The following is a 22,839-nucleotide window of genomic DNA, read 5'->3' as shown; positions in this document are numbered from 1 at the left end:
TTTTTATCGTGCATGTTTTTTTTTTTAGCCTTTAACTCATCCATTCAAAACGCAGTACCTGGATTTGACCAGCAGATGTCGCCATTTCCTTCACTGTAACAGATGCCAAATATTTTCAACGCGAGCTGCTTCACAAAGCTTCGTTCCCTCCGTCACGACCTTCAGGGCCGAAGGAGAAGGTGACACACACACACACACACACACACACACACACACACAGACACACACACACACACACACACACACACACACACACACACACACACACAGACACACACACACACACAGACACACACACAGACACACACACACACACACACACACACACACAGACACACACACACACACACACACACACACACACACACACACACACACACACACACACACACACACCGATACGAAGGGCCGGTCCTCTGTAGCAAAACGGACCCTCTGAAGAAGAGACGGAGGACAGAGGACGAAAAGGACAGAAAAAACACGTGAGGATGAGGAGGAGGAGGAAGAGTCGACAGAAATAGAGAACGCGATGATGTCGTCCTCTGAATGTAAATAGAACCTCGAGATTGTCATTTCTTTTTCATTTCCATTTGCTTTTTTTGTTTTTTTTATAAGATGATGAAATTTCTTTTGTATTCTCCGTTGCTCCGTTTGGTTTTTGTCCCGCGGCGCCGTCGTCTTTTGTACCGTACGACCCGCCGTCTCCTCTTTAGGTTTTCCCTCCTCTTGGTGTAGAACCCCGAAGACATTTAGAAGAAGACTAGAACCCCCCCCCCCCCACACCTCCCCTTCCTTCCCCGTCATCCAGTTTTCTTTTAGAGCGCTTTAGAGATGCAGCAGATGATATTCGCTTATGAAGAAGTTATGTCATAAATGTTAACGTTTATACACCTCGCACGAGGCAGAGCTGTTTTCTTTTTTCGTGGAGTTGAAACGCGGCTTCGGGAACATCTTCGGGAACATCTTCAGGAACATCTTCAGGAACATCTTCGGGAACATCTTCGGGAACATCTTCGGGAACATCGGCCCTCGATAGCCGAACGGTTTCAACGTCGACGCCTTCGAGCAGACGGACGGACGGCGATTGACGAACTCAATCTGACGAAGGACGACTTCCCGTGCGTTCGGACTCCGGAGCCGAGGTTTGTCGGTCGTGTTCGCGGAGCAGAGGATCCCAAGAAAAGACCAAACACCAACAACATCTCCGACTTCCCGACCGTCTGAGGCTTTCGGGCTGCATTCGTCGGGGACTATTTCCTGAGGCGGACGAATCCACGTTTGGCTCTGCAGTGTTTGAGCTTTCACCGACCGTCTCCGAGCTCTGAGTCTTTGTTCAGACTGCAGGCGAAATCCAAATTTGTTTCTGGAACCAGATCTTTGGGATTGGACGTGGCGTGTCCAGACATCGCTGACCTTTCCTGCATCGGTCGCCGTGGTAACGACGAACGTGAGACCGATTGGGATCGCGTTTCAAAACACCTCTCAATGTGTTTTTTTGTTGTTGTTGTTTTTGTTTACCGTCCAGACTTTTAAAAATCAATCTGGATAAACTGATTTGGACTGTTGGGTCTCACTGGAGACATAAATCTTTAAAAACACCTCACAAATGTAAAAGTTTAATGCGTTCGAAAAGGTTTGATAATTATCAGGAAGTGTGAAATACACACAGAACATTTCACGCTTTGATAAAGATGATGGGCGATGACAGAATCAGCAGGAATAAGATCTGTCACACAGCCAGCGTCTGTTTTGGTCTTTTTCTGTGATTTTTGCGACAAAAAATAAGCGTGAAACAACCTCGTTCACAGTAAACAGGCTGATTAATCATCCCTGATTTATAAAATCACAGCAGATTTATTTGCGGCTTTCCAAAAACAGTTTGTTTGATGTCATATTTGTTTTCCCCTCTTGAGATAAAATCAGAAACACAAAGCGTGTCCTCGTAATAATCGGCAGTCGGACCTCGACGCCGCTCCTCGCCGTCCCTCTGCTGCTCTACGCCGACTGTTTGTCCGCCTGTTGTCCGCCTGTCTGTCTCTGTTGCAGCCTTCTTTTATACGTATAAAGATGTGGAGGTGAGGGGAGGGGGGGGGGGGGGAGAAAAAAAACACCTTGTAAAAAAAAATAACAAAAAAAATAATTAAAAATAATTAAAAAAAGACAAAAAAATTTAGGTATAAATAATAACAATACTGCTAACAACAACAGTGATATTATAAACAGTGGTGACGGTGTCATAGTCGTCGTCACGGTGATCGGTAAGTTACACAATTAAATTAATCAGTATCACAGGTTTCGAGCAGGGAAGATTATAGACGGGTGGGGGGGGGGGGTGGGGGGGCGGGAGAGGGCTGGAGTGTGTGTGAAGAAGGGGGGGGGGGGTTTGACCTACATACACACATATATATACAGGCTACAGGATGGGATGAGGGGGGGGGGAGGGGGGAGGGGGGATGTACTGCAATACTGAGGTGTGCTGATGTTGTACCTGCTTGTTGCGTTGTGCGCCGTACTGTATCTGACCAACTAACCCAGACTGTCAACTAACGAATAAACATGGACTACATGCATATCCTGAACAGATCCTCTGTGTGTGTGTGTGTGTGTGTGTGTGTGTGTGTGTGTGTGTGTGTGTGTTGTAGACGTAACTTTCGTATATGTAAACTGAAGTGCCTTAAAGGTGTAATAACCCCGAGGGCCACTAGGGGGCGCCCCCCAAAAAGCCTCCGTCTCCAACAGACTCCAGCATTCATCAGATATTAGGACTCCCACACAGATATGTTTGGTTTGATTGACATGCCTGGGATGCAGTCAAGTGGGCGGGGCATAGTGTCCTGAAAACCAACCAACTGTCTCATCGCATCCTTTTTTTTTAAACTTTTTATTTCAAATGTCGGATCGCGACGGATACGAGGGTCAAAGTTCAAGGCCCATCGTCATGACGAAGCATGCAATACTTCGTAAGGGGGGCCGCGGTAAAATAAGGTATGAGATTCAGAACGCAGCTTATATATCTTTTGTTGAACAGTGACCCCTGTGGACGCAAGGGGGTACTACAAAAATATTTTCATGGTGTGTTCACAAGTGTTTTCATTTAGTGATAAAACCAATTTCATGTTTATCTCTGACTTGTGAAACGATGATGAAAAAACAACAACTTCCTGTCATACGGTCCAGTTTACATTTTTCTCTTTTCTTTTTTTTTGTCTTTTAAAAAAGGTCAAACCTTCCTGCCTGCTTGTGGCTTTAAACGTTGATAATGACGTTTAAGATGGTGGAATGCAGTCGAGCAGGAAGTTCACACCTTAAACTATCACTCGGTATCCGTGTCTGTGTATTTTAGTTATAATCCCCCAAAAACAGGTCTTCTTGAATCTTCTTTTCTAATGAATGAGGGATTATTTTCAGATGGACCTCCAGAAACCTAATAAGAAGGAGTGACTTTAGCTAACAACACCATAATGACTCGTGGAAAAACAGTATTGACTTCATGACAGCCCCCTAGTGGGCCGTCGGTGGTATTGCACTTTACGGCACTTCGGCAATCACCGTGTTTTTTTTAGACCCCGGATTGCTACGTCCGCTTTTTTATACAAGTAGACTACGATTGTAACGCAGGTTACGTGAAACTACGGGACAAGAAGTTTGTACGTCCACTAGGGGGCTCCAGGGCACGAGGGGGTTAAACCACGCCCCCTTTAAGAGCCAAGAAACACTGAATCTGCTGTTGGTGACTGTCCTGCCTGTAAACCAGTGAACTGAGGCTGGTGTAAAACCCCTTTAAGTCTCCGTAGGACAGTTTCACGGTATCAAAACAATACGTGAGCGCGCGCGGCACCCGTGAGGAGGAGGACCGAGGCGTGCTCAGGTAGGAGAGGGGCGGCGCGAGGGGGTTAAACCCGGAGGACTCGTTCTCCTGACGCAGGCGGCGCGCGCGCGCGCGCGCGTGTGTGTATGTGTGCATAAATGTGTGCGTGTAAACGTGTGCGTGTGACCGGCCAGCGGAGGAGGAAGGAGGAAGGAGGAGGAAGGAGGAGGAGGACAAACAATTTCGGACTATTCTTTGCAAACTGCAACTTACCCGAACGACGCGACGCTGCCGCCACAGTAACGTAGCAACGGCAGGGGACACACACACACACGCACGCATACACACACACACACACACACACACACGCGCACGCACATAGTCCTCCAGGAATAGATTTTGAAGGATGAGCGGAGCGGCGATTGCGCAAGACGGAGCCGAGACGAAGGGGGTCGCGGGGAGGACGCTCCGGTTCCAGCGGCCGCACAGTGAGTGACGGCGACACACACACACACACACACACACACACACACACACACACACACACACACACACACACACACACACACACAGCTGACGGCGGTGCATGCGAGGGTATCAAAGCAGCACAACTTGTGTAATGACATGCGCGCTCAGCCTCACACCGCTCCTCTTATTTCATTCATTTGTGCGGGTGGCGGAGTGCGCGTGCGCGAGCCGAACTGTTGATCACTGTCATTGATCAGAGCGCGTGATAAGCTCATCATCGCTGCCGCTGACAGCCAGGCAAACATTTGAATCAGATTATCTCACACACACACACACACACACACACACACACACACACTATTCTGCACCGTTATGTAAGTATGGTGGTAATTTCGCGGCAGTTTGAGTTTTTTGGGGGCTGCCCGACGTCCGGTACACCGTGTGCCGCTCCTGTGTCGTCCCGCCGCGTGCGCAGCGGAAGGAGGCTGCAAGCTACATGCTAAAAGGGACGCATGGCTGCTCCTCGGCATTATTTTTTTGGAGGGGGTGGGGGTGGGGGTGTAGTCCTGCCTGTGAGAAAAACAACCCACGTGGCTTCTGGGTCTCCTCGTGAAGAAAAAAACAAATGGAGTCCAAGCAGCAGCGCGTGCCTCCGGTGCGGCGGCGGTGCGAGAGCACAGGTGAGGTCTTTGATTCGGTAACACAACAGGAATAACCTGCAGTCAAGCTGTGTCTCCGCATTAACACACACACACGCACACACACTTTAACACACACACACTTTAACACACACACACACACACACACACACACTAAAACACACACACACACTAAAACACACACACACTTTAACACACACACACACACACACGAACACACACACACTAAAACACACACACACTAAAACACACACACACTTTAACACACACACACTAAAACACACACACACTAAAACACACACACACACAATAAAACACACCCACACTAAAACACACACACACTAAAACACACACACACTTTAACACACACACACACACGAACACACACACACTAAAACACACACACACACAGACACACACACACACACACTAAAACACACACACACACAATAAAACACACACACACACAATAAAACACACACACACACACACACACATTAACACACACACACACACACACACACACATTAACACACACACACACTAAACCACACACACACACACATTAACACACACACACATTAACACACATTAACACACACACACACATTAACACACACACTAACACACACACACACACACTAAACCACACACATTAACACACACACACACACACACACACACACACACTAAACCACACACATTAACACACACACATTAACACACACTAAACCACACACACACACACACACACACTAACACACACACACACACACACACACTAAACCACACACATTAACACACACACATTAACACACACTAAACCACACACATTAACACACACACACTAAACCACACACACTAACACACACACACACACACACACACATTAACACACACACACATTAACACACACTAAACCACACACATTAACACACACACACACACACACACTAAACCACACACACTAACACACACACACACACACACACACACACTAAACCACACACACTAAACCACACACACACATTAACACACACACACACACACACACTAAACCACACACACACTGCATGAACGCTGGCAGACATGTTTCTGCATAATGAAACATTTTCCGGGGAACAACTCGGTGATCATGTGAGGGAACGGATGGCGGCTGCATGGCCGTGTTCAACCTCCTGATGGGTCCCGGGGCCGGAAATGTGTCGTTGGACACCAAACTGTCGTAACCGTGGCTACATGGCAGTTTCATCATTTCATATTTGTCCACATTAAAGCTCGTAGATCCGTCGGTCAGCGGTTGAAGCTCTGTTTTGCTGTTTAATGTGGTTGGCTAACGGCTCACTCGGAGTTGGTTGAAGATCACAACTAACGATGGGTCTTGGTTGTAATGCTCTACTATTGTCAGAAGGTGGCGGTAATGCACCTAAAAGCTGTTTGCCAACCGTCATTAGACAACATAGAGAGAAGAAGACCGTGTTGCTTGCGATGCTTCGTTAAAACCTGATGAGATGCTTCGGTCGAAACGTGCGACGACGACGTCGGCCAAAAAGTTCTCGCGAGTAACTCTGAAAAATAAACAAAAAAACGAGCGGCAGTTAAAAACTCTGCAGCTCGCGGATCATCAGGCTGCCACAGCTGCGCTCAGCGGTTTGAGAGCGAAGCATCGAGCAGACGGTACATCCAATAATCAAAGGCCAGATGAAGTAAGTTTGATGTTGGACGTCATCAGATTTGTCCAAAGCCTGATTTTTTTTTTTTTTTTTTTTTTGAAGTTTAATGGCGTTTTTTGGAGCTCAAGTTTACAGTTTGAGTGAGTCTCTTTTTCTGTTTTCCTTTTTCTGTGTCATCGTATAGTTCCCAGCGAATATTGTATTTTGTCCTACGACATGACATCACGTGCAGCCCTGCAGGAACGTCTGTTATTGTCTGATTTGTTGTAAAACAGCCTCCTCGGGCTAAATTCACAAACGCATCCTCCGTTTTAATCCGTTTAGGTTTCTCTAAAATCGACTTTGGAGTTTGTAAATTTAAAAAAACGCCGGCTTGCTTTTGTTGCGTGTTCACGGGAAAGATAGTTCTGTAGAAAACGCAGATAAAACAGAAGGTGGCGCTAGCGCTGCGTTTTATTGCTTTCTCGAAAGAAGAAGAGATAGGGATAACAGTTAACGCTTTATCGATTTTAGTTTTTAAAAACAAAATCAGAAGTTTAAATTTAATAATAATAAAAATATAGATTATTAGCAGCAAACTATACATAATATATCAATAGTAAAAGGACTTACGATCCAGAATGACTCCGACAGAAGAAGCTCATTTAGTACTTCATAAAATATTAAAAAGTTTGAAATGTACAGAAATGCATCAGCGTTTAGAAGAGTTTGTAAAATTAACTAAAATAACTGCAGCTCTAAATAAATAAATAAAGTTCAGTAGAAACTCTCAAATGTTCCTCTTCTTGTTAATGTGAAGTTTCTTTGTTTTTTTCCTGTCGTGGAAAAATGGAGTGAAGTTGAGCTGCAGGAAGAGGAAGTGTGTCTCCGTGTTCACTTTCCTCGCTGATGATCTGAACACATGTTTGTTCCCACGTGTCACCAAAACAACACGCAACAAACAGCAGCACACGCTAAGTAAACGGACTGTATTTCTGTCGCCGTGAGAAACGCTTCAGCACGTATTCACGTTTATTTATACATCATATTCGTAAACAATATGAAGAAACATCAAAACAGAATTAAAAGTAATCAGATGGAAGCAATTAAGGAATAAAAACAAATAAACGTTTTAAGAAATGAAAAACGGTATTAAGGAGAAAAAAAAAAAAAAGGATATGCGTGTTTTTGTGACGTGGCGTCTGATTGGTTGATGCCTTTCCATCTCCTTCCAAAAAATAAAACGATCACTTTTTTTTTAAAACGCGTAATATTTCACATACAAAAATAATTAAACAGTTTTAAAAAAACATATGTTGTTAATTTTGTTTCTCAGATTTGTCATTGATCTCTCTGTGATGTGACATTTACAAGCATTGACGAGGATTAAACTACAATACACACACACCCCTTTAACACACACACACACACACACACACACACACACCCCTTTAACACACACACACACACACACACACACACACACACCCCTTTCACACAATCACAACAGAGCTGCTTCACCGCCGGTTGTCACGAGTTGGTCACATGACACCACTTCCTTGCACGCTGGGTCAAAGTTTCAAGTTGCTCCATGCTGATTGGTGGATGACACACCGGGCCGATGTGACTGACGACTCGCCCGACCAATCAGACGGCAACTTCCTCCTGCAGCAAAACCAAAACCGGTGTGCTGATGGGCCAAAAAAACCTCTCGGACTCCGCCCACTCTGATTCACACCGGGAGGAAAGTTCAAAAATCTGCACGCTCACCTGGAGCACTCCTCTTCGTGTCTGGCTCCTGTTACACACAGACGCACAACACAGACGCACAACACAGACGCACAACACAGACGCACACCTGGCTGTCGGAGCCATGTCACAAAAACAAAGACCACTGACTCAGAACCCGCTGGAGAAGACCTGGGTTCCCTGCTTGAAGAGCAGGCTGAGCCAACGGCGAGGCTGTGAGTGCACACACACACACACACACACACACACACACACACACACACACACACACACACACACACACACTACACTGGATTTTAGTTTGACGTGTTGATACTTGTGTATTTATGGAGGTTTCAGATGTGTTTTTTTTTTTTTTATTGAGAAGCAGATTTTGTGTTTTTTTTATGGTTCGGTCGGCGTGCCGGAGACCTGACGGCCGTTCACCCTGAAAAGCCAAAGTTCATGTCACGCTGGTTCCTGCTGCTGAATCTCTGCTGCCAGATAATAACGCAGCATGACAGCGACGAGGGGAACAAACGTCCGTTCTTCTGTCTGACATCATTCGATTGTTAATATCTTCAGTGCTGAAGCAGCTTCTTTTTTTTTTTTTTTACTGTGCAGCTGGTTGTTGACTTAAAGCCTTGTGGTGTCCAACCTGGTGGTCAGGGCCTCTCAAACAGGTCACGAGATAAAGCTTAAGAGGTCGTGAGATGATCCACGGGTGAGAGGAAAGAAATCTTTATTTAAATGAAACCAGGAGAGAAACGAGGCGTTACACCCTGAATATGAAGATTATTTTTGTAACTGATCGGCATCAGCTTGAATAAAACTGATTTAAAATCCGTCCCGTCTTTGCTGTGAACTGTGTGTCGTCTCGGCCTGCTGCTCCTCGTAATGACAACCAGCTGCAGCATTTAACTGAAATTGCAGTGTTTGCACCTGAAAAAAAACCAACTGCTGGGTCGGAAACACTCGCCGGCCGAATCCGTCTGTTCTCCTCTTTCTTATCAGAGAAGATTAAAAACCACCGAAGCTGATCGTCGTGTTTTTAAAAGTGAGAAACGTGGCCTTGATTAGACACCGAAATGAAAACCTTCTTATTGTCAGGTTTGTGTAGTGATGTACCACTCGGTAGCATTGCTGCAGTCCCCAAAGCTTCCAACAGAGGGAGACCTCCTCTTCTCTCCGGCTCATCACTTTTTCTCACCGGAGTCATTCGAGGCAGCTCAAATCTTATATTATATCTCATCGATTATTTCAGCATTAATTCAAAAGCACTGGTGCAGAACTTTATATATCTGAAAAATAGTTTTTGCATCGCTATATTTTGCTATTTTAAAAAAAAAAAAATAAATAAATAAATAAATTTTGGAGCAGGAAGTGACCATATTTGGATGAAAGGGGGGAGGAGCTAAGTCCCGCCCACCGGTAGCTGTAACATGACTGCACAACGGGCCTGTCAATCAAACAGACACGCCCCCAAAAACAGGTCTTTTTGAGTCCTTAATATTTAATGAACGCTGGAGGTGTTTTCAGAACCAATATAATAACTCGTGGAAAACTTTTTCTGACTTTGTATTTCAGGAGAGAACTTTTGAATGGGAGTCTGTTGGAGCCTCTACTGACACCTTTAGTGCTAAGCTAACTAGCCTTCTGGCTATCTGTGTGTTTCAGCGTCTGTGCCGCAGTTCACCAACTCCCCGACCATGATCGTGATGGTGGGACTCCCGGCTCGAGGGAAGACCTACATCTCCAAGAAGCTCACCAGATACCTGAACTGGATCGGAGTCACGACCAAAGGTAGCTGCTAACGAACACTTTAGCCTTGTTAGCTGTTAGTTTCACAGCTTTGAACAATCGCTACGTCCAGATATGGTTGAAAAAACCCAATTATAATCAGGTTTAAAGATGATCTGCAATCATTTTTTTCTCTTCTTTTCAGTGTTTAACGTCGGTCAGTACAGACGGGACGCGACGCGTTCCTACAACAGCTTCGAGTTCTTCCGACCCGACAACGCCGAGGCCATGACGATACGCAAGTACGAACCGCCGGACTCTCGGACTTGTGATGTCACATCTCTGAGCGACACAAACACATCGCTAGAAAAGTGTGAACATGTCGCTGAGTAAATCTAAATGGGAAATGTTTGTTTCCCGTTTGTGGTCTCAGAGCGTGCGCCGTCGCCGCCCTGAAAGACGTGTGCGACTATTTCACCACAGAGCAGGGTCAAGTCGTGGTGAGTCAAACCAAAGGTTAACGTTATTCTCTTTTAAAAAATCTAGATCAAATGGTTATAATAACATTAAAATCAGAATACAGGCGTCTCTGGTTAGTTAAGAGATTCATCACGTGAACCTACAGCTTGTTGTCCGGATCTGTTTCGGTCCGCTCGTAGAAAAATGTTTCGGATGCAGAAGTGTCTTAAAGCTGCAATACCAGCGAGTGCCACTAGAGGTCGGCTCCAAAAAGCCTCCGGCTCCATAGACTCCCATTCAACTTCTCTCATCAAATCCAAAGTGAATAAAATGTGTCCATCAGTTATCTCGGTGTTGTTAGCTAAAGTCACTCCTTCTTATTAGTTTTCTAGAAAATAATCTCGTCGTTAATTAGTAACTAAGCCTAAAAAAGACGTTTTTACTGTCAAATATGACAATAAAGTTAATATATTTAGTTTTTAGTTTGTCATTTGGTTTTTGAGACATTTTTAAAACATTTTATATTAAATAATTGCCAATACAAAAATAATTGTTGCAGCTTTATGATTTTTGCCGCAAATGAAGTAGTTATAAATCTTTTCAAACATTTGTAAAATAAATTTAGTTTGTCTTCTGAAGTCATTAAATCACAGCTGTTAATTTTTCACTCTGAATAGATTCTTCTCTTCGTTTGTGTCTTTCAGGTTTTCGACGCCACCAACACGACCACGGAGCGCCGAGAGGTCATCCTCAGCTTCGCCAAAGAAAACGGCTACAAGGTTTTGTTGCTTTTTTTTTTTTTTTTTTTTAATATATATAAATATGAAAATTCATAAATAAGAACTTCTGCAACAAGTTTCTTTCTCTCCTTTTTTTTTTCTTTCTCTGCAGGTTTTCTTTGTGGAGTCGATATGCGACGATCCGGAAATCATCGCGGCGAACATTAAAGTGAGTGGAAGAGCCAGAGAGGGATGGTTGTCGTGGGAACGGACGATCGCTCTCTGCCAGGTCACGTGTGTCCTGACAGTTTTGCACATATGGAGAACAGCTTCTCCTGCTGCTTGTCTTCTGGTTTCACAGTTTATTTCTAGCCATCTGTGCGTATGAAACCTTTTACAAAAATAAAGATGCATTTTATCCGAGATCTTTCTTCTTCCTCTGAACAGCAAGTGAAGCTGAGCAGCCCGGACTACGTGGACTGCGACAAAGAGGAGGCCGTGGCCGACTTCCTGAAGAGGATCGAATGTTACAAGTTGACCTACGTTCCCCTCGACGACACCAAGGACAGGTGACGGCATCCGATACGTCGGACACGAACACGGCAGGGTGTCTCTTATTGCGGCGAGGCGGACAGGAAGTGCCCGGGAGGGGGAGGGTGGGGGTGTGGTGTAGTGCCGTGCCAAGCCAAGGTCTCCTCTGTCTTCAGTAGACTGGACTTTGTCTTTTTATTTTATTAGCCATAAACTAAGCTTAAAAGTATAGTTTGGCATTTTAAGGACATTTTTTCTGGTGTTACATAAGCAGATTGTTCGGTCAGTAAATATTGCCTCACGAGTGACTTCCGTTATACCTTGTTTGTTTAATCTGTACAAAAAACAAGAATGACAAAATTATATTTTATGGTTTTATGAGGAGTTTTATGAGCTTGAAGTCCATTATTCACATGTTGTGGTGTTCACCAGCATTATCTGCAAAATCGTTGAATGTTAGACAAAATTTCTACAGTAAAAAAAGAAAGACTAACCTCACGATATAAAGTTATTTAAATAAAGAATACAACATTTCAGTTCTCAAAGGTACACGAATATTTCAAAGTTTAGTATATTGCTGGGGCCTGATATGAAATGCTGGCTTTTAATTAGAAATGACAGCTTTTATTGTGAAATGAATACAGGCGTCTATACCTCTAGTGGCACTCGGTGGTATTGCAGCTTTAAGGGCACTTCTGCAATCGGCCTAATTTTTTTTTTGTTTTAATTTTCCATCTTGTGTTTGTTTTTTTGCAGGAACTTGTCGTACATCAAAATCTTCAACGTGGGCAGCCGTTACCTGGTGAACCGGGTCCAGGACCACATCCAGAGCCGGATCGTCTACTACCTCATGAACATCCACGTCACCCCGCGGTCCATCTACCTGTCCCGCCACGGGGAGAGTGAGCTCAACCTCGTGGGGCGCATCGGGGGGGACTCCGGGCTTTCGACTCGTGGGGCAAAGGTCAGGATCTTCGGGTTGTGTTTTTTGGTTTGTTTTTTATTGCACACGTCGCACCGTTTCGGTTGTGGTTTAACTCCGCCTCCGGTCGCGTGCCTCCCAGTTCGCCAGCGCTCTGGGGACGTACATGCGCGACCAGTGCATCAGCGACCTGAAGGTGTGGACGAGCCACATGAGGAGGACCATCCAGACGGCCGAGGCGCTGGGCGTCCAGTACGAGCAGTGGAAGGCGCTCAACGAGATCGACGCCGTGAGTCCCGGAAAAAGGACAAAACCTACGTCGGATTTAATGAGTCTACAGACGTTGCGACCGGCTGTTTTATCTCTTGACTTTGACTTTGTGTGTCGTCTCAGGGGGTTTGTGAGGACATGACGTACGAGGAGATTCAGGACAATTACCCAGAAGAGTTTGCACTCAGGGACCAAGACAAGTATCGTTACCGCTACCCGAAAGGAGAGGTGAGTGGAACCGGATGTTTCTGGACGGCTTTATGTTGAGACATTTTTCAATGAGGAAATTAATACTGTTTAATCCTCCTAAAATAAGATGTTGAGACCACGGACTGGATATAAAAGAGTTCTTAACTTCAGGTCTGTAAAATGGTTCCGATGCAGAAAAGTCTTCAGCTGCAATACCAGCGAGTGCCACTGGAGGTCGGCTCCAAAAAGCCTCCAGCTCCATAGACTCCCATTCAACTTCTCTCATCAAATCCAAAGTGAATAAAATGTGTCCATCAGTTATCTCGGTGTTGTTAGCTAAAGTCACTCCTTCTTATTAGTTTTCTGGAGGTCCATCTGAAAATAATCCCTCATTCATTAGAAAAGAAGATTCAAGAAGACCTGTTTTTGGGGGCGTGTCTGTTTGATTGACAGGCCTGTGGTGCAGTCAGGTTACAGCTATCGGTGGGCGGGACGTAGTATCGTCATGGTTTCCAATCAGATCAGTCAAATCCACCTCTGGCTCCTCCCCCAACTCGTCCAAATATGGTCACTTCCTGCTCCAAACCGCTCCAAACTAGCAAAGATGGTGACGGACAGAATCTGAACTGGAGGATTCATTGTGTGTGTGTGTGTGTGTGTGTGTGTGTGTGTGTGTGTGTGTGTGTGTGTGTGTGTGTGTGTGTGTGTGTGTGTGTGTGTGTGTGTGTGTGTGTGTGTATACACACACCAGTCTTACGAGGACCTGGTGCAGCGTCTGGAGCCGGTCATCATGGAGCTGGAGAGGCAGGAGAACGTGTTGGTCATCTGTCACCAGGCCGTCATGAGGTGTCTGCTGGCCTACTTCCTGGACAAGAGCTCCAGTGAGGAAAAAATACTTTGATTTAGAGTAAAAAAAAATTGTTTTTCCTTAAAGGATAAGTTCAGTAAGATTCTAAAAATCAGTTTTTGATAAATTCCACAAAAAGCCACATTGATTTGGACCCTCATACAGTAAACCGTCCTGTTGCCACGGATACTCACTAAAGCATCGATTCTGTATAAAAGCAACTTCACTACATTTTCAGATTAGTCTCAATTTAAAAAATGTCTAATTAATGTCTGCTCACGTAGCCTAATTTGTTGTGTTCATGTCTAGCAGCAGTTTGGACAACTGTTGAGTTTAAATGTGTTGTTGAAATAAACTGACTCAACTAAATACAAAATATTTTGAACGAAAAAATATTTAATTTGTTTTACAAGTATGAAATGACCAAATAATACACTTCGTTTGTCTGTTTTTTGTACATCTTATTGTTTTCTCTTTTCACTCTTTTATTTAATAAACAGAAAAGAAAAAAAGCTGAAAAATACGCTTCAGATCTGATGGAAATAACTGAAACGTTGTTTTTTTTACCAGTTTCTGTATTATGCTGAAACTAAAGACTTTTTTTGTGTTAGTTGAGCTGCCGTACCTGAAGTGTCCTCTCCACACCGTCCTGAAGCTCACTCCCGTCGCCTACGGTCAGTCTCCTCCTTAACGCTGAGTCATTGTATTATAATATAGAATATGTAGTTCGATACTTGACCAAAGACTCTGTAGAAACAGTTTTCAATGAGACATGAACATTAAAACTGTTTTGTTCCTCTCAGGTTGTAAAGTGGAGTCCGTCTTCCTCAACATCGAAGCCGTCAACACGCACAGGGACCGACCGGAGGTCAGTGAGATATATATATTTGTTTTTTTAAAAGCCGAGGAGGGCAGGACGTTTGCTGTGTGGGCGCCGTGCTGAGGGCGGATTTATGACATCACAAACTTACAGGAAGTCCAAACGGCACTGCTGCTGAATACAAGCTGTGTATTTCTGGTGTGAACTGAGCGTTTGGACTCTTTCACAGTATTTAGTTATCGATCGGAAGGTTTTACAGTGAACAACTCAAACATAAACAAAAATACGACTTTGAAAATATTATTGAATCCTTTTTAAAGGAACTATAAATTTAATAGTTGAAATAAATTCATCAGATAGACGGTGTACGTTTATTTATTTTTTTCCTCAGAACGTCGACGTGGACCGAGAACCGGCCGAAGCTCTCGGGACGGTTCCCGATCACATCTAGAGGAGGACGCGCAACAAGCAGTGGCCTTTTTTTTTTTTTCTTTTTTTTTAATTTAAGTAATCACAGAGATCGTTGTTGTTGTTGTTGTTGAGACATTTCTCCTACAGCAACCGATTTCCATTATAAAATGCACTTTAAAAATGCAGCGTCCCGGCCGTACGTCTGTGAGATGAAGAAACCGCGGAGGAACCGCCGCCGACCGGTGTGTTCGTACTAATGTGAAATCTAGTCGGCGTGAGCTGACTCGGGACGTTTGAGCCGTTTTATCGTACGATATCTTTGTCTTTAGAGGTACGCGATATATTAGCATCGTAACGACGCCGGTACGCAGATTCGGTTTGTTTACGAGTTGTCGTACGAAGATGGGTGGGGGGGGAATGTTACAGCACTGACTTTACTAACGAAGCTAAATGAGCCTTAAAGGGACAGTTTGACCTTTTTCGGGAGACTTATAGAGCGAGATGAAAAAGACATGGAGCCTCCCTTTAGCTTAGCTTAGCATAAAGACTGGAAACGGCACAACTCAGTTTGCGTACTTACACTTTTTTGAATTTAGGGTGTGAAACTCTGGATGCTTCCCGGCCTCCATCTTGGCGCCGTAAAGGAAACGGGGGATTTTTGGGGGGAATTACAGTTCAAATTTAAATCAACTTGATTCGTATAAACTCTGAAGTACAGAGGGAATTTAAAAAAAACTATAAATTTAGAGTTGTTAGGACAAAATAAAAAGCTATTTCTGTTAAATCTCCTTTTAGGACAAACTGTTCCTGTAACTTGAACCGACTGCAGTTTGGAGTCACTTTGCATCGAGTTTATTTCCACATGCTCATCATGAGACTCTAAAACGACTGACGACTGACTTCGAGAGGAATCAGGCCTTTAGAGCAAAACAGGGCGTCTTCCTTGGGGAGTAAAGTTCCTTTTTTCAGTCCGGTTCCGACTCGACTCGACTCGCCGTCGAATCTTAAAGTCTCATTTTGGGGGGCGTGTCTGGTTTGATTGACAGGCCTGTGGTGCAGTCAGGTTACAGTTATCGGTGAGCGGCCGGGGGGGGGGCTTAGTGTCGTTGGGTGTTTCCAATCAGATTGAGTCAGGTCCATTGCTTAGCTTCTCCCCCCCTCCCCCCAGCTCGTCCAAATATGGTCATTGGCAGTTCTAAAATAGCGACATTGGTGACGGCCCGAAATGCCAAAACTCGAGGCTTCAGAACGGCAGTTCGCAAAACGGGCGATGTCGCGGTTGGTCGGCCTCGCTGGTCAACCACACGGGGGCCAGCTGTGTTTTCACCTCACCTGTCCGGCTCCCTCGGAACCTCGACGGAGGTGAAACCAAAAACGGTACCAGGTACTAACGAGAACTTCTACCTGAAACAAAGTGAGTCGATTCGGTACCGTCAGTGGAGAAAGGGGCTTTATAACTGGAGGTGCAACACGTGGCCCTTTTAACTGCCCGATACCATGATGTGCCTCATAATTCAGATATACATGACTACTCTATGCACCCTCCATACACACACACACTCACTGTGTTTTTAACTGACGTGGGTCATCTTAATAAGAAACATGTTGCAATACTTCTTTCTTTTTTTTTCTAATAAGAAAAAATGTCAAAGATGACTGATTGTGAAACTTAGATGAGGTGTTGTGATCCGGTTTATCTGGATCTGTTTAGGTTTTCTTGGAATCACTGAACTGAACATCAGCGATCCTGATAACTGGTATCATGAAGTCGTATTTTATTTTGTGGCTCTGATGACACTTTTTTTTTTTTTTGCTACGAGCGTGTTCACGTTTAAGACGCAACTTCATCGTAATCACGACTGAGTGCGGTACTTTAAAATCGCATAAAATTAAACGATAATACCTGCTGTGAAATCTGATTATTTTATAACGGAAAAGTGAGACGTTTATTTTCTAAATGTAGCTCCAACTATGGCGGCGGTGGTAGAGCTGGACGAGGCGATACGAACAAGCGTAGCAACGCTAGCAAATATGGAAGGGGTTGGAAGGAGGAGTCTAGAAACTCTGCAGCGGTCATTGATTGGTCTGTTGTTTACAGCTTTTTGAGTTTCAATCACAGACTGGATATAAAAATGTTCGTAGCTTCCGGGTCTGAAAAATGAGGCCGATGCGAAAGTGCCATGAACTGCAATACCAGCGAGTGCCACTAGAGGTCGGCTCCAAAAAGCCTCCGGCTCCATAGACTCCCATTCAACTTCTCTCATCAAATCCAAAGTGAATAAAATGTGTCCATCAGTTATCTCGGTGTTGTTAGCTAAAGTCACTCCTTCTTATTAGTTTTCTGGAGGTCCATCTGAAAATAATCCCTCATTCATTAGAACTCCTGAATGTAACGGATTTTTATTTTAAAGTCCCGTACTTTTGTTTTTTTTACGTGAGCCATCTTCATGATACCAGAAAACCTAAAGATACCCAGCTAGCTAACACGCTGATGTTCCTCATTGTTGTCTTTAATTTGACCCGAGGTAGCAACAGAAAATGTATTTTTTTCCTCAGGTGATCCTTAAGTAGAAAAAAAAAGGGATGCTAGCACGTGTACATAAATGCATGTCCTTATGTCCGCACCATGTGACCAGCGTCTCCATCAGAAAAAAAACAACACATGTTGGGTTCTTGTCTTTTGTGTGTAAAATGTGCGGTCGTGCCAGTGTGTCCGAGAAAAGCTCTGAATCTGTAGCGACGGTTAAAATTAATATAAAAAAAAATCAATGAAAACACTTAATCAATGCAATATTATATATCATATTTTATTTTGTGAACTTTGAAGAAATAACTGTTACCTTTCCAGGCAATAAAATAATTACAAAAATGGATACCTAAACTGTTTGTTTGGTGTTTTTATGAAAGTATTTACAGAATGAAATGTGGTTAGGAGTTTTTCAGCCTCGTGCTGTAATAGTAAAAATGACCAATTCAGAAGGAGAACAAGTAGCTTCTCCAAAATAAATAAATTCAAAGTGTTCTACTGTGGGCGGGTGGGGGGGGGTTGAGGGTGGGAGCAGAGAGGGGGTGGGGGGTGCAGTCATCTCTGGGTGCTGGTGCTGGCCTGGCTGGAGGAGGCGGAGGAGTGAGCTTCTTTGTACTGCTGACTCCAGCTCTGAGGGTCTTGTTCAAACACCTGAGATCAAAACAACGAATCGTTAGCTAGAAATGATTCGGATTGAAAACATAGAAGTTCACACAACCTTCACGAGGAAGTACTCCAGGTTTCATCTCTTGAGCTCAACATCAGCACTTTCAGTTTGGACTTCTTTTCTGCATGATTAGTTTCACCTGTCCCTCGTTGTCCTTCCCTCCCCAGTGTTTTAGTCTGCGCTCTTCTTCTTCCCTCTTTTTTTGTCAGTTTGTTTCAGTTTCCTGTCTTCTTGCTGCATCTTTTGAAAACCCAGAGAACAACAAAACTGCCTGAACTGTGGCGCCATGGCAACAGGGTTCTCCAAACATGACAACACGCTCACAGCGTGTCAAAAACGGGCGAGAACCTCGCCGTAGTCCCAAAAGAAATTATAAGTGACCCAAAACTCTGAGGACAGCCACAATTCTGTAGTGGAAATCACTGCATGGGCTCAGAAACACTCTGCTGTAATCTGATGTTTCTCTGCTTCAGTTTCAGGTACGCGATTAAAGTCACAAATGTTCACGTGCCAGCGTACCAACTCGGGTGCTGATGTTGATTATGAGACGACACTGAACACTTCCTCATGAAGGTTGTTGCTTCCTGCTTCTGACACTTACTTTACCCACGAACTCCAGGATTTTGGCCTTTGACACTTCCAGGTCGGCGCGTTGTCCCCAGCGAAACTCGTGCTCGACGGGCTCCGTGTGAGGGATCCGCTCGTACTGCACATACCTACAACGAGAAGCTGGTCAGCGAGGCCTCATGGGAAACGTTCTCCTGCAGTAAGGAAGTTAATCAACCCCTCGACCTGGGCCAGTTTGAGGGGTCAAATTTCCAGTTAAAATGTTAAACTGATGGAAAAAAAAATTTAGTCAATCATATTTAGTTTAACATCATAGAGGACTGAAGAAACCAGGAAATATTCACTTTTAACAAGCTCAAATGAGAATTTAACTTTTCTTTTCTTAAAAAGTGACGAATCAATTATCAAAATAGTTGGCGATTATTTTTATTGTTGATCAACTAGTTGATTAATCAACTAATTGTTGTAGCTTTGAGCAGGATTTTACAAGACGTGGTGCAGTTGAGTTTTTCCTTCCTTCTGTTGGAGGTTTTTCTTCCTGTTAGTGATTTTTTTTCTTTCCTCCTCCGAGCAGCTCGTAGGAATTGTTGAATTATTGGGTTCGTCTTTAAAATGCTGTTGTCAGAACTTTACTGTGTTAAGTACCCTGAAATAACTTTAGTTGATGTGAAGGTTTATTTCCTCTTTCATGAGATGAAACATAAAACCAGTCTGACATGTTTAATGCTGTTCGGAGAGAGTTGTGGTCCAGCCCGCTGTGCTGCGGTGGTCTGGGTCTCTTCCTCTCTCCTGCTGCTCTGTGGTGTGGTATAAACCGAAGTCTATGGTCTGACAGACAGCGGCTCTGATCACACCAGTTACAGGTCGACGCCAGGCGGGCCGAGCCGGACTCGAACCGTCGATCATACGGCTGAGTTATCGGGATGAAGCTGATGTTTCCCCTTCTTACCTTTGACGCACAAACTCCTCCGTGACCACTTTCTTCACGTCGCCGAACAGCTCGTGTTTCCGTCTGCAGAGATTTCACCACAACGGAAAAAAACCTTCAGAAACATTGAAGGTGCTCGATAATATCGTGATTTAATAAGATGTATATATTAAAGTGAGCATGTGTGTTTTGACCTGCTGATGCTACGCAGTTCACTTTTTTGCTATTTTTTTTTTTAAAGTTTGTTTAAAGTCCGTACGGATAGAAAGTCGGTATTTGTAATGACGTTTTATCGTAATCCCTACGATTAATTTGTGTGGGAAAAAAATAACATTGTGCCTCCATCAAATTAGAATTATCCTGCTGATATTTATCGTCTCTTCTTACCCGGAGTCGACCCTCAGTTTCTTTAACGTGTTCCAGATGAGATCTAGAAAAAAAAAAAAAAAAAAGATGCTTTTGTGCACAAAGTTCATGTTGTTGTTGGAACCAGATAAAAAACTGATATGTTGAAAAGCCCGTCGGAGGCGGCCGACACTCACTTTCTCTGACGGCGCCTCCTTTCATGAAAATCACACTGAGGATGACGAACAGAAGTCCCGTCTTCGGATTGGTCGGGCTGCTGCACGCCGAGACACAAAAACAAGGACGTTTTATTTAAAACAATTCATTTACAAATCAACGCCAAAGTACGAATAACAGGTTCTCACGTGATGGGCGACGCCCCCTCGGCCGTCTCCAGATTATTAACCAGGATGAAAATGTGATTTTTGGTGTCGATTTCTACCAGTTTCAGACCGAACACCTGGTTGAAAGAGAGGAAGATTTTTTTTTATTTTTTTTTTACCATTTTGACGTCCAGCTGAGTTCTGGTTCCGATCCGCTTTCAAGACGGACTGAAACGAACCTCGTCGAACGTCCGCGTCGCTTTCCGAAGGATCTCCGGGAAGATGTTCCGGTACTCCTTCACCACGTTCTTCACCAGGTCTGGAAAAGAGACGAAGAACTAAAAAATAACTAATATCTTTGATTTATAGCTTTTGGAGAACGAAACAAAACGACGGTTCATAAAACACAAAATATGTCTCGATGACGCGACTCCTGCTGCTGATTCAACTTTATTTTGTTCCTCGTTAACGGTCAAAACCTTCTTTTTTTTTCACAATTCAGTATTTCATGTGTTTCACTTTTGGTTTAAATCTTAATTTTAAATATTTGATTTCATTGTTTTCTTATTTCTTATTTCCGTTTCAATCCTAAATGATAATACGCGGCTCTTCAGTCGACGTCTGTTGAGGTTAAACGTGTCTCATAAATAAAACTGTACCTGCTCGACGGACCGGGATCTTCTTCTGGTCCTTCACCAGGAAGTACTGCACCACCTCAGCAGTCTGCAGGACGGACGGACAGACAGACAGGTGGACAGACAGGCAGGCGGACAGACAGGTGGACAGACAGACAGGTGGACAAACAGACAGGCGGACAAACAGACAGGTGGACAGACAGGCAGGTGGACAGACAGACAGGTGGACAAACAGACAGGTGGACAGACAGGCGGACAGACAGACAGGCGGACAAACAGACAGGTGGACAGACAGGCAGGTGGACAAACAGACAGGTGGACAAACAGACAGGCGGACAAACAGACAGGCGGACAAACAGACAGGTGGACAGACAGGCAGGTGGACAGACAGACAGGTGGACAAACAGACAGGTGGACAGACAGGCGGACAGACAGACAGGCGGACAAACAGACAGGTGGACAGACAGGCAGGTGGACAAACAGACAGGTGGACAAACAGACAGGCGGACAAACAGACAGGTGGACAGACAGGCAGGTGGACAGACAGACAGGTGGACAAACAGACAGGTGGACAGACAGGCGGACAGACAGGTGGACAGACAGACAGGCGGACAAACAGACAGGTGGACAGACAGACAGACAGGCGGTCAGCGAGAGAAAATCTCTTTACTTCATTGAGCTTTTTTAAAAACATCACGTTGAGGTCACCTTCAGGTCGACCTGCGCCGGCGTGACTTTCTGCAGCCCTCTCTGCACCTGAGACGTGCTCGGCTGGGTAAAGGTCACGTCGTCGTCGTCCTCCTGAGTCGCCGTGGCGACGGGTTGCTGCTTCTGCATGAAGAAATAAAGGTCGGCCGAAACTTTTTATCAAATTGTCTAAAAACAACAACTCGTCAACTGAGTCTCGACTGTGGTGGGAATATGGAAGAAAAAAAAACAACTATTCAACTGTCGCTTCATTTAATGGATCCATAATTTTGCCGTTGATTTCCCATAATTTCCAAGAAAGAACAGTTTAGTTTAATTACAGTTTAATTAGTTTAAATCTTCTTTATGTGTGATTGCCTGAAGGCAAGTTTATTTGTAGAGAACATTTCAACAACAAGGAAATTCAAAGTGCTTCACAAAAAAAAAAACATCAAGAAAAAGAAAAGGACATTTAAAAACAATTAAGAACTATTAATTAAAACGTAAAAAACAATCATTAAAACATTACAAGTTACAGTGCATCCGTTCTTCTGCATCTCATTTCTTTTCTATGTTTTTAAATGTTCCTTTCAATCTGTTTTTATGTAACTTTCTTGCTGTAAAGCACTTTGAGCTGCATTTCTTGTATGAAAAGTGCAATTCAAATAAAGTTTATGATTATTATCGTCCAGATCCATTTAAGCTCCGCCTACTTTTGGCGAAATTTCGATCCAGTTTCGTTGTATTTCTTTGAGGGGGGGAGGGGGGGATGAAGGGTGATGGGGGGGATGAAGGGTGTTGGAGGGGTGTTGGGGGGGGATGAAGGGTGTTGGGGGGGTATGAAGGGTGTTGGGGGGGATGGGGGGTGATGGGGGGGAATGAAGGGTGTTGGGGGGTGTTGGGGGGGATGAAGGGTGTTGGGGGGGATGGGGGGTGA

General features: G+C 44.3%; 2 protein-coding genes across 5 annotated transcripts in view; one reads left to right on the top strand and one right to left on the bottom strand.

Annotated features, from left to right (window-relative positions):
- Positions 1–3,741: 3,741 nt before the first annotated feature.
- On the top strand, positions 3,742–18,096 carry LOC138199640 (6-phosphofructo-2-kinase/fructose-2,6-bisphosphatase-like). 4 transcript variants are annotated; one of them, XM_069151776.1, is made up of 14 exons: positions 3,742–4,296; positions 9,993–10,118; positions 10,261–10,357; positions 10,489–10,555; positions 11,219–11,293; positions 11,406–11,462; positions 11,681–11,802; positions 12,521–12,728; positions 12,829–12,975; positions 13,080–13,184; positions 13,897–14,026; positions 14,604–14,666; positions 14,796–14,860; positions 15,204–18,096. In XM_069151776.1, exons 1-14 carry the CDS (start codon positions 4,215–4,217, stop codon positions 15,261–15,263), a joined length of 1,404 nt encoding a protein of 467 aa, XP_069007877.1. In that variant the 5' UTR covers positions 3,742–4,214; the 3' UTR covers positions 15,264–18,096. The 4 variants fall into 4 exon arrangements, with proteins under 4 accessions (XP_069007877.1, XP_069007878.1, XP_069007879.1 ...); XM_069151777.1 differs by lacking the exon at positions 3,742–4,296 and adding an exon at positions 4,855–4,956; XM_069151775.1 differs by lacking the exon at positions 3,742–4,296 and adding an exon at positions 7,283–8,551.
- ndnl2 (necdin-like 2) overlaps positions 18,010–22,839 on the bottom strand; it is a 5,461-nt gene continuing 631 nt past the window's right edge. Inside the window, exons 3-11 of the mRNA XM_069151780.1 lie at positions 21,924–22,046; positions 21,240–21,303; positions 20,820–20,899; positions 20,623–20,717; positions 20,455–20,534; positions 20,300–20,342; positions 19,934–19,996; positions 19,019–19,133; positions 18,010–18,401 (exon numbers count right to left, since the gene is read on the bottom strand). Of these exons, the coding sequence (XP_069007881.1) occupies positions 18,306–18,401; positions 19,019–19,133; positions 19,934–19,996; positions 20,300–20,342; positions 20,455–20,534; positions 20,623–20,717; positions 20,820–20,899; positions 21,240–21,303; positions 21,924–22,046 (759 nt within the window). The 3' untranslated portion in view covers positions 18,010–18,305. The remainder of the gene's footprint in view (positions 18,402–19,018; positions 19,134–19,933; positions 19,997–20,299; positions 20,343–20,454; positions 20,535–20,622; positions 20,718–20,819; positions 20,900–21,239; positions 21,304–21,923; positions 22,047–22,839) is intronic.

Source organism: Embiotoca jacksoni, unplaced genomic scaffold (assembly GCF_022577435.1).
Source record: "Embiotoca jacksoni isolate LCO1_2020_lvr unplaced genomic scaffold, fEmbJac1.0.p SCAF_170, whole genome shotgun sequence".
NCBI lineage: Eukaryota > Metazoa > Chordata > Actinopteri > Embiotocidae > Embiotoca > Embiotoca jacksoni.
Note: the sequence above shows the minus strand (reverse complement) of the source record. Positions and strands in the feature narration are given on the sequence as shown.